Below are 12,174 nucleotides of genomic sequence, written 5' to 3' on the forward strand. Positions count from 1 at the left end.
TATATATATATATATATATATATATATATATATATATATAAAACTTTCGATCCAACAATAAATTTTATAAAATTTATATTTATTACAATATTTTTCATGACTTATGCATCATACACCAGTTAAAAAAAAACTTTCATATTAAAGATGCCTAACTAAAGGCCACTTATCTGCAAACATGTCGGTCTTTCCTATCACCATCTTTTGAGATTGGGGCATTGGGCATAGGCTAGCTCATCATTATCTTTAAATGTATGGTAGAAATAGTTGTTGATTGTTGAGACCGATTATTTTTCGTCCTAAAATATAAGATATTTTTATTAAAAATAAAATTTGTATTAAATTTAGAGTTTAATTGATATACATTGACGATGTAAAATAATTTTACATGATCGTTCAATAAATAACCATCATTTTACCATGTCATGTCAAAAAAGTAGGGTGATGTGGCGGAAAACATGGTTGATATTGGTTGACAGATGCATATCAATTAAATCCTTAAATGTATCAATAATATATATATTTTTAAATAAATTATCCGTCAATTATTAAGAGCAAAAAATGATGATATTTTATTTCTTTTCACTTGATTAGAAGTATTTTTGTAAAATTTTAATTATTCCACCTTAAACGTTGAAAAAGATTTTATTAAATGGGACAATAAAATTTTAATCTTATATGTTAAGCCGAAAGTAGTAATGAGCTTCTGGGATACTATTTCTTGAATAAGAACATTTTATTGCCTCTATATATATCTTGTATCCTATGAAATACGGATAGAAACACAAACATATGACACGACACATATATATTGACATCGATAATAATTTGCAAAAATGATATAATTTAATGTAAGTCGATGTCGTGTCGGATATTGTTGGGGATTCCAGGAAGCTCGGAAGACACAATGGGTCAATGCTTTAGGACAATAAGAGAGGAAGATGTCACATCTCCACCAAAACCTTAAGACATTATGAATATTGGTCACCTCTCTTATATATCCAACATTATTTCCATTCACGGTCAATGTGAAACTTAACCTCTCATACTTAAAACCCAACAGTCTCCCCCAAGTGTGAGTTCTCACACTCTATAGTTGATCCAATGTCAGGATAACTCACAGTCCCCTACAAAGCTAGATCACAACTTTGATACTACTTGTTGGTGAGTTTGGAGAGCTCGGGAGAAATAACGGGTTAATGCTCCAGAACCATAATAAAAGGAGACGTCACATATTCACTTAAAACTTTATTAGGTATATATGGTCGCCTCTCTTATATATTTAATATTTTTCCTGTTTATAAATGATGTAGAATTTAACTAACTCATACATGAAACTTAATATACATTAACGTGTGTCCAATATCGAAACACACTTAACTCGAGAAGTGTTCATACTTTATAGCCGGTATCAAACAATTTTTTTTTAGGCAACTTGTATCTACCATTTAGATAACTATTATAGATGGATGCTTTGTGCATGATTTTGATAGGTTGGTTTGCATATTTTTCTTATGAACATTACATGTAGCAGACTCGTATTGTGGCTCACCACAAATAGAAGTGTTCTCAATGGAAAAAATGGATGAATTGGAAGGACATGCTATAGTACAATCAGAATCAGAAAATGATGGAATGACAAATAGATACTTTTTTCTGTCTTTTTATAATGAATACTTTAGAGAAATTTAATTTAAATTTAAAAAAATATTAAATGAAAATAATTATTTACGGTGTGTTTCTTTAATCTGTGTGATTTTTTTAAAGTATTCTTTATAAAAAGGACCGAAAAGAGTATACGACTCAAAACTCAAAATGTATACGGTTACATACCGATAATCTACAATCAAAATTCCCATATTGGCAATGAATGTTGAAGCAACAGCCTTATATAAGTAAATTCCTTACTAACTAGACCACCTTAGTTGGCAAGAAGTAATCCAATTAAATTCAACAAAAGTTATGTAAGTAGTCTATAAATAACTTAAATGCAAGACCACAGAAAATTTATCCGCATCCCCTCTCTATTTAATAGTATGTGAAAGGACCTCACCACCAATATTTGTACAACCCACTAAACTATACTGTATTCAAGTACAGTACTTCTCATAAACCATATTAACTACTTTGTCAGCTCCGATTTATAAATGACAAATTTCTCATTAAATATATTAGTTATTGAATAAACTTAAAAAATAAATTGTTTTTTTATAAAAAGATAAGAGGTACTTTTCCGGACACAAATATAAGTAAAAAAAACTGCATTGTTTAAGAAATTTTATTAAATGTAGTTAATTTTCTTGTGCATAATACAATGTTGTTTTATTTATCATACACCATAAATCTCCTTTTTAAATAGTTTATTTGTAACTCAGTAGCTATCGATAAAACTATATAAGGGTCAAAATTAAATTTCGAAAGTCATTATATTTAATCTAATGGTTAAAAATTTGAATAATAGAAACGGATCTTGGTTGGAGCAGATAGGGGCCAAGGCACCCGTCAACTATTCTATACATATGTTATTAGGCCATGGCACCTGTCATCAATATATTCTACGGAGTTTTCGCGCCCCTGATAAAATTACTCAAAATCAGCCGGTGTTGAGTAGTATGAATGGCTAATGTTACGGTGGACCACTTGTGAAAGTGGTCCGCCGTGGACAAATGATCTATCGAATGTGAATTTTACGAAATTCACTGTTGGATTGAAAGTTTATATCGTATATAGATCATCCATAGAAAAATTTAGAAAAATTAAAAATCATTTTGTAAAATTCGTATTCGTTATAATGTTATTCATAACTGATCCACCATAGACCACTTGATGAAATTATCCATATTAAAAATTACCTAATAATATGCATTTTCATTTTCATTGACATCTTTATAAACCAAAAAAAATCTCGAATTTCTCACTTGACTTTTAAATCTAATCACTAAACTACTTTAAAAAAATTAAATTAAATTTCGAAAAACGTTTTCAACCAAAACTTAAATACAGACAGAGACCATTAACACTATCTTACAAATAAATAGTGTCCTTTTATGTCCTCTGTCTACTTGCTGGAAAGTCTACACTCAGTTTTAATATTCAAATTTGACGTCAACTTCAAGTGATTCAATTACTGGTCATGTGATATTAAAACAAATTCTTAATTAAATCACACATGTCGTGTAAGCTGACATTACAGATGTTTTTAGTGTAGCTTTTAATACTCATTTTTTATGATGATGAGATGAACCTCACAACTTAAAAGTTAAAACATCAATTGATGATTTAAGCATACTCCTATATAATTATGAGTTTGCTATATTTTACTTGTGCCCGTTATAAGGGAATGAATAAAGTTGTATATTGCATTACTTTTGAGAGTTTACAAGAGGTGTATATATACACAAGTATAGTAACCTAATTGGAGTAAATTAAGGAACAAATATCTCCAACAATTAAGGTGATTGACTCTATAGACTTTATACAAATCCTAAAATAATAATGATAATAATTAAATACTAATTATGCTTGATATCCCCCCGCAAGTTGGGCGACCTGGAAGAAAGATGCAACTTGGATAGTAGAAACTCGAACCGGGGGCGAAGCAGAGGCTTGGTGAGAATGTCAGCAAGCTGGTCGTTGGTAGAGACGAAGGAAACACGAAAACGGCCACGTTGAACGTTTTCACGGACAAAGTGATAAGCTAAGGCTATGTGCTTCATTCTGGAGTGGAAGACAGGATTAGCACTCAGATGTGTAGCACCAAGATTGTCGCAGTAGATGACAGGACCAGCTGTAGGAGTGTGACCAAGTTCAGTGAACAAAGAGAGTACCCAAAGGAGTTCACTGGCCGTGTCGGCCAAGGCTTTATATTCAGCTTCAGTGGATGATCGAGCAACCGAGCGTTGCTTGCGGGAACTCCAAGAGATGGGGGTGTCGCCAAGATAGAGCAGGTAACCAGTGGTAGAGATGTAATCATCTTTGTCACCCGCCCAGTCCGCATCTGAGTACGCATGAAAGTTCAGGGGAGCAGTCGCGGAGATGAAAATGCCTTTGTCGCAAGAGCCGGCCAGATAGCGAAGTAGGCGCTTGAGAGCCAACCAGTGCATGGTGCTCGGGTTCTGCATGAACTGAGCAAGTTTGTTGGTCGCGAAGGCAATGTCTGGTCGAGTAAGACTCAAGTATTGGAGACTTCCAACTAGTGCTCGGTATTCAGTCGGGGAGGGCAAAGGATCACCAGAGTTTTTGAGCAGCGGAGGAGTAGCAGTTATTGGAGTGGACGCTGGTTTAGCTGCTGTCATGCCCGACTTTTGAAGGAGATCAGTGATGTATTTCCGTTGTGAAAGAAACATGCCCGCAGCGGAAGGAATGACTTCAACACCCAGGAAATAATTGAGATAGCCAAGATCTTTCAATGAGAAACGGGCAGCAAGTGTAGCAATGAGACGAGACAATTCTGTCGAGGAGCTCCCCGTAACAATGATGTCGTCGACATAGACGAGCAAGTATAGTGTCGCGCGTGGTGTCCGCTGAATGAACAAAGAGGCATCGGCGGTGGAATTGACGAAGCCAATGGAGAGCAGGAATACACGAAGTTCCATATACCAAGCGCGAGGAGCTTGCTTTAACCCGTAGAGCGCCTTCTTTAGGCGACAGACATGATCAGGGAAGCTTTTGTTAACAAAGCCAGGTGGTTGAGCCATGTAGACCTCCTCGTTGAGCGTCCCTTGAAGAAAGGCATTGTTAACATCAAGCTGGCGGACGGACCATCCTTGTCGAACTGCCAAGGCGAGGATGATCCGAATTGTCACTGGTTTGACGACGGGGCTAAATGTTTCTGTGTAGTCACAACCAGGGCGTTGATGGAAACCCTTAGCGACCAATCGAGCCTTGTACCTGTCAATGGACCCATCTGGATTTCTCTTGATGCGAAAGACCCACTTACAACCAACCAAATTTTGAGCAGAGGAACGACCAACGAGTTCCCAGGTGTTGTTGCGATGTAGGGCATCAAATTCAGCAATCATGGCGGAACGCCAGTCCGGATCACGAAGGGCTTGGGTAATAGTACTAGGTTCCATCGGGGATGAGGGACAGACATGGAGGTTGAGTTTGTGGATGGGTTTGACGATGTTGTTTTTGGACCGGGTGATGATCCCACCGCCATGGGGTTCAGTGGTCGTTGTGGGGGGAGAGGTCGTTTGTGGTTGTGGGAGCAATGTTGGCTGTAAGGAGGAAGGGGGGTCATTACTGGTCGTTTCATTGCTCGTTGTATTTGAGGACGAGGATTGGGATGTGGTCGGGGAGGAAATGCCAGACGGGGAGGGAGGCTCAACAAGTGAGGTATCCGGGGATGTGGGATTGGTGCTCGCAGTAGGTGGAGCGATGGTCGGCAAGACGGGCAGTTGGAGTGGGCCAGTCTGTGAGGTCGTGGACGTGATCGGTTGGGCCACCAGTGAACGGAAGGGGAATTCAGTTTCGACGAACTTGACATGGCGAGAGGTGTAAATCCGTCCAGTTGAAGGATCGAGGCATAGATATGCATGTTGATCAGCTGAGTAACCTACAAAAACACACATAGTAGACTTTGGAGCAAGTTTATGGTTAGCATAAGGTTTAATCCAGGGAAAACACAAACATCCAAAACATTTTAATTTATGATAATCCGGACTAATGCGGATGAGTTTAGAGTAAGGTGATTGGTGCCCGAGGATTGGGGTAGGGAGACGGTTAATGAGGTAGGCTGCAGTGGTCATGGCGTGAGGCCAGTAGGTGAGGGGAAGGCCAGCGTGGTGAAGGAGGGAGAGACCGGTTTCGGCAATGTGCCGATTCCGCCGTTCAGAGATGCCATTGTGTTCGGGTGTATGAGGGGGAGTGGTGTGGTGACTTATGCCATGAGTACTTAGAAAGGAACGAAGACCAATGTATTCGCCACCATTGTCAGTGTATAGGACTTTTATTTTGTGTTGGTAGAAGTTTTCAACTAGTGTTTTAAATTTGGGAAAAATAGATTGCACATCAGATTTTAGTTTCATGGGATATAGCCATATATAGCGAGTATAATGATCAACAAACAAACAATAGTAACGAAGACCATCAATAGATAAAACAGGGGAAGTCCATACATCAGAAAAAATTATTTCTAATGGATAAGTAGATGTAAGAGTAGATTCATGAAAAGGAAGTTTATGACTTTTATTAATTTGGCATGAATTACAATCTGATTGCGGAAATTTATTTGAACCTAAAGAAAAATGATGTTGAATAAATTTAAAGATGGAAGTTGAAGGGTGTCCAAGCTTGTGATGCCATGAAGCAGAGGATTCCACTTGGACGGTGTGGGCGGAAGGTGAGGTCGTGGGCAACAGATAAAGTCCATTCACACATGAGCCTTTATGGGTTGTTTGGCGTGTCTGCAAGTCCATGACATAAAAAGAGTTTGGTAAGAAAACAACGGCAGAGTTAGTTTGTTTGGTGAGTTGAGAAACATAAATGATTTGTTGTTTCATGGAGGGAACATAAAGAGCATTAGACAAGGATAAATCATTAATTAAAAGTGTTCCAGAGTGAGAGATGTTTAAACCTGAACCATTCCCCATGAAGAGGGAGTCGGGGCCAGTGTATGGATGGTGAAGTGCCAGATTTGTAAGGTCGTTGGTCACATGATGTGTTGCTCCACTGTCGAGCAGAAAACCAGGCGAGGATGTGCCAGCAGTAGCGGTGTGGGCCTGGGCCTGGCCAGTGGTGCTCGGAGAAGAACGAGGAGGTGCGGGGACGCTGGGGTGTTGGGTCCGAAAGAGTTGGCAGTCAGCGAGGACGTGTCCCTTGGTGTTGCACCATTGACATCGACCAAGGAATGGTTTGCGATCACCTGGGCGTTGGTTGGTCGGTGCAGGTGCCTGACTTGGTCGAGGCTTGTTGTTGGTCGACCTTGCCTGAGCGTGCAGCGCAGTAACAGGAGCAGGTGATTGGCGTTGAGCAGCAGCAAGAGAGAGTTCCTGGATGAGGAGCTTTTCGAGGAGATCATCAAAGGTGATTGGAGTGTCCCTTGCGTTGACCCCATCAATGACTGCTCGGTAACCGTCATCAAGGCCGCGCAAGACATGGTCGGTCATGTCCTCGACGGAGACAGCAGATCCGAGAGAGGCGAGGAGATCAGCAGTTTGCTTCAGAGAGTGCATGTAGGTCGTGATGGATTGAGTACCTTTCGAGGCCATCCGAAGACGTTCCTTGAGTTGTTTAAGGTGACTGCGGGAGGCTTTGGCATAGGTGTTCTTGAGAAGCTCCCAGAGGTCGTGCGAGGTCTTCGTCTGGGACACCAAGGAGGCCACCTCGTCGGAAAGAGTGGTGAGGATGGCACCATAGATGAGGCGATCCTGGCGACGCCATGTTTGAAAAGCAGGGTTTGATGATGTTACCGGAGGCGTTGCGGTGGTGGTGATCGTTGCTGTCGGCGCAGGGAACGATCCATCAGTGTATTTGAGTAGATCAAAACCATCAAGGAAGGCTTCTACCTGGAGTTTCCAATTGAGGTAATTGGTAGGGAGAAGCTTGGTGACACCGCTGAGGGTGATACACGCAAAGGGTTTGGAGGGTTCATAGGGGTTAGCTATGGAGCGAGAGCCATCGGAAGCCATGGGAGGCAAAGTGTTACGGCAAACGGAGAAAAAACGGCGTTTTCTGGTTTAACAGGGTAGGGCTGGAACGTTACCAACTGATACCATATAAGGGAATGAATAAAGTTGTATATTGCATTACTTTTGAGAGTTTACAAGAGGTGTATATATACACAAGTATAGTAACCTAATTGGAGTAAATTAAGGAACAAATATCTCCAACAATTAAGGTGATTGACTCTATAGACTTTATACAAATCCTAAAATAATAATGATAATAATTAAATACTAATTATGCTTGATACCCGTGCCGTCTGAAATTTGAAAAACATAAGAGGAAGTGATTATAAGTGTGTTTGTTAATCAGTGGTTATGAGTGTGTTTGGTGCTCAGGTCAGGTTGAAAATTAAGTTTGAGATTAATCAATTTTATAGTATTATTTTGGATTAAAGTTTATTAAATATAAAGTTATTCATATTTAGATGGTGAACTAAATGATAATTTTAGGACTAAAAATCAATTTTTAAAATAAAGTTTCAAGTTTTTACTTTAAATTAAAATAATTCTGAAAGTAAAATCAATTCAATTTGAGAACAAACAAACATATCACCTTAGAGGAGCCGGATCCCACCTTAAACATATTCAATTATCTTCCACTTTAGTGGAAACAAACATCAAGTGGGATGGTAAAAAGAAATTAGTTTTGATTTTATTTTTATTACACAATACCAAGTCCTCAGCATTTGAGAAGGAAAATTTAGAGCATAACTGAGATATATTTAAGCATCACTAAACTGAGATGGAAGCATAATCCTAAGATCAGTAGTAGTTCAGTTCAATTAACCAAACTCTCATCATTGAAAATTCGCACCGTATTGGGCGTTGGAGGAGTTGGAGGAGCTGAAGGCGAAACAAGACCGCCCATTAACATGTATGACAAAGGAGAGGGTGGAAGTTTTGGAGAAAGGTGAAGCATTTCCAAGGCTTGTAGTCTAAGCTCCACAGGGTAATCGTTAACACACCCAATTCTCGGTCCTGCTCCAGTTGACCATTTACGTGAAAGTCTATGTCCTAATTGGTAGGATTTTGAATCCTTCTTTGAATTGATCCTTTGCAATATAGAATTCTTGGGCACATCAGTCGCTCTTGGACTCTGAAGACCACCTGATAGTGTTCTTTTGTAACTACCAACAGCCAATTCGGATAGTGGAGCATCTTCCTTATTGTCTTCCTTATCTTCAGATGGAGTATTCTCAGTTTCCTCAGGTATGCTAGAGGTGATAGAAATTTCAGATGTTAAGGATCTCTCGCCAAGTTTACCCTCCTCATAATTATCAATGTCATCATTTGGCTTGCGTATCTAAATAAATAAATAAAAAATGTTATTCGATATTCAGTAAAACATGTACGAGGTTTCTCAGATAAAACCGCAGATATATAAAGCAAAAACCGACAGAGCATCTAAGATAGGACCTAGCACGCTGGACTATAGTACCATGTTTCCAAATTAGTTATCAAAAGTTTGGCCAATGTGAAATCATTGATTAATATTATTTTCTTGAAGAAACATTTATTGGCCTAAAATGTTTCTAACAACCTTTTGACAAAAACTATGATAACACTATAGTCAAGTCATAAACATGTTCTTAAGGTAATCAATTACCTCTACTTCATCAAGATGAACACCATTTTCCTTGAGATATGTTAAGAAGGTCTCGAGTGTCTCGTCTGTTGGACGATAGTGTCCACTATATGCAGAGATGGACTGAAAAGTCAAAGGCACCAATCAAACACTTTCTTCATTGCACATAAATTGGAATCCAAAAATATGTCTATCAATGTAATACAACATATAAACCCCTAAAAATACAAAACAAAACATCAACGACGCAACTGTATTAAATTATTTATACCTTCAGAATCCCATCTTCAGCTTCGAGCCGTCCAGCAGCTAAGGTAGCTCCACCAGCCAAGAAAGATGAATGATGGAATAATCCCTTCTTTTTCTGCGAGATTATTACAATGTATCAATAATAGGACTAGATTGAATGAGAAAATTGAAGACTAGAAACAATGTCATAACTTGAATTGTTATTACCTTGCCAGCATAAAGTTTCTTAGAGGTGCTCATTACAAATATCCACTTGGCATTTTCAGAGTCATGCTTTGTATGAAGAAAATCTCCAGATTGGTTGTTGATAAGTTTTCCCTCGGAGACAATATATTCATAGTTATCTCTCTCTTGCTGATTTACGAAATTATTAAGAAAATACCAACTAATTAGAAAAGCAAGAACAAACAATAACTTTTTAAATAATGCATTATAAGCTAAGTCAACATTATAGTCAATGTCAACTTCAATTTAACAAAAAAAAAATGTACTAAACCAAATCAGCAAATGCATGCACATACAGGTCCAAGATACTTTATGCATTGTTTTCGAAGCTTTGACCGAGAACATCGATCAAGATCAAGAGTTTTCCCGTTTCCCAAATCCAACCTGTAGATTGATAGACAAAACTTCAGTTACAAAATTCAACATTGTATCCTTTGAATATAATATTCCTTTTTATAATCAAGAGAAAAGAAACAATTTATATCTCGATTCCATCATCATTTGAATATGATATCCTTTTTTTCAAAAGAAATTCGAAAAATTCAGGTGAACCTTTATAAGTCAGTGGTATAAGAACCAATACCAAAAACAGTTAAAATGCACAAGCGTATCCATTTCAGCATGAAATTCCAAATTGTATGCACAAGCATATCCATTAAAAGTATATAAAATATGAACAGAAAATAAGCAATAAAAAAATTGTGAACAGTACTCAATTCAACCTTTAGGAAAAAATTGATCTTACCAATAAAAATCCAAAATCAACATCAAATTGTCAATAAAAAAATTTGTCTTATTACTCAAATTAATCACAACCAATTAAATCATTAGGGAAAAAATTGATCTCACCAATAAAAGAATGGTTGACCAGAATCAGTTTTGCACCATTCTTCATAGTAATAATGCAAGTTGTGTCCATAACGGTGGCGTGGATCAATCTACATTTCATGTCAAGACCAATTAAACTTAAAAAAACTATAAAAAAAAATCAATAATTGGTCATACATAAAAATAACTCTAAAATTAAAAACTATAACAATCATACTCACAGCTTCAATCCAATGCTGAAAAGCCAATTTCTGTGCTTTGGCGTCTAAGGATAATCCCTTACCGACCTGCCACAAAAAAAAATGGTTGGTTGACTTTAGATTCCAACTCAAAAATAATAATATATTTATCCATGTACAAAATTGTTTTTTTTCATATGCATCGATCAGAGATCAAACATCCGGTCAGATGATAAACATTTGGTCGGATGAATAAGAACTCAAACATCTACCACATGCGTCACACAATATATAATTTAATCATAATTATATCATAATCAAAATCAAAATCAAGCAAAAAAAAAAAAAAAAACAAAAGCAGGTACATGCAGCAAAAAATAAATAAATAAAAAATTATTAAAGAATAGAAGGAAAAAAAAAAAGTAGAATTAGAGAGAGAAAAACCTTGGAAGCGTTGAGTTTGACCCGAGTCCAGCGAGATTGAGCAGTTTCAGGCAAATTAAAGAAGGAAATTGTGCTGTGATTCAACCGCACAAAATCTATTGCTTGCCACCTAATTTTCAACTCAATTTTCTCAAAATCAAATCATTCATAAAATATTCAAGTTGAGAGAGAGAGAGAGGTTGCATGCAAGAGCAAGACTAGACATACCATAGTTCTTCGGCGACGACGGCGGAATCAGCCAACCTCCGGCGAGTACGGTAACCACGGTAAACCTTTTGAACAAGAAGAGCAGCGTTGAAAACAGACCACGCGCTTTGAAGCGCGTGTGGTTCAGAAAACTGAAAAGTTGTGGATATTGGCGGATCATCATCATGTAATGTCGGGTCAGGGTAGTTGGAGGTCCGGAAATCGGAAGGATGAATGTCGTATGAGAATGAAGAAGGGTTTGGATTTGGGTTAAGATCAAAGGTTGAATGAGTTTGAATTTCCATTAGAAATTACAAAAACAAAACAAAACAAAAAAAAGAGAGTAGTAGTAGTAGTAGAAGGAAGGGTTTTTGAAGAGTGTATTGAAATGAGTCGAGAGAAATTGTGAGAGTACTTAAATGGTTGTGTTGAAGAGTTAGTTGTGTTGTGTTGTTAATTGAAAACAAAATGCAAAGTTGGAATGTGAGGATGGGAGGAGGGACAGAGAAGGTTGTAAGTCAGGTAAGGTAGAGATAGTTATATAGAGAAAATACACAACTGTCCTATTTCTTTACTGCTATTTTGATTTCTTTTTCTTATTTTCTATTTTTGTCTATTTATTACTCAATCTTGTCTTATTATAAAGAAAATTTATTTTGTGAACCAATTTTTTTTTTACATTTACTCTAAAGACTAGAATTGTGAATAAATTAACGATGTAGAATTTTTTTTTTGTTATATAAAGGCCAGCGTAGTGCAAAGACATTAGTGGTAAAAATTTGACATCCCAATTATGTTGGCACCTCAAATACCA

At 37.4% G+C, this 12,174-nt stretch overlaps 1 protein-coding gene across 1 annotated transcript; it reads right to left on the reverse strand.

Annotated features, from left to right (window-relative positions):
• Positions 1-8,381: 8,381 nt before the first annotated feature.
• LOC123904025 (IQ domain-containing protein IQM3-like) lies at positions 8,382-11,884 on the reverse strand. Its single transcript, XM_045953725.1, has 10 exons — positions 11,716-11,884; positions 11,382-11,684; positions 11,175-11,283; positions 10,773-10,838; positions 10,573-10,661; positions 10,020-10,107; positions 9,706-9,852; positions 9,521-9,613; positions 9,271-9,372; positions 8,382-8,967 (listed from the first exon to the last, which is right to left on the reverse strand). Exons 2-10 carry the CDS (start codon positions 11,663-11,665, stop codon positions 8,443-8,445), a joined length of 1,503 nt encoding a protein of 500 aa, XP_045809681.1. The 5' UTR covers positions 11,666-11,684; positions 11,716-11,884; the 3' UTR covers positions 8,382-8,442.
• Positions 11,885-12,174: the final 290 nt, after the last annotated feature.

The sequence above is a fragment of the Trifolium pratense genome, linkage group LG1 (genome assembly GCF_020283565.1).
Source record: "Trifolium pratense cultivar HEN17-A07 linkage group LG1, ARS_RC_1.1, whole genome shotgun sequence".
NCBI lineage: Eukaryota > Viridiplantae > Streptophyta > Magnoliopsida > Fabales > Fabaceae > Trifolium > Trifolium pratense.

Bases quoted from the DNA above. Each gene is read 5' to 3' on its own strand.
- LOC123904025 (XM_045953725.1), bottom strand. From the start codon at position 11,665: ATGGAAATTCAAACTCATTCAACCTTTGATCTTAACCCAAATCCAAAC. The intron at 10,662-10,772 runs GTGAGTATGATT...CATGAAATGTAG, and splicing joins TTCAGCATTGGATTGAAGCT to ATTGATCCACGCCACCGTTA. The intron at 8,968-9,270 runs GTAATTGATTAC...TTATTTATTTAG, and splicing joins TTCATCTTGATGAAGTAGAG to ATACGCAAGCCAAATGATGA.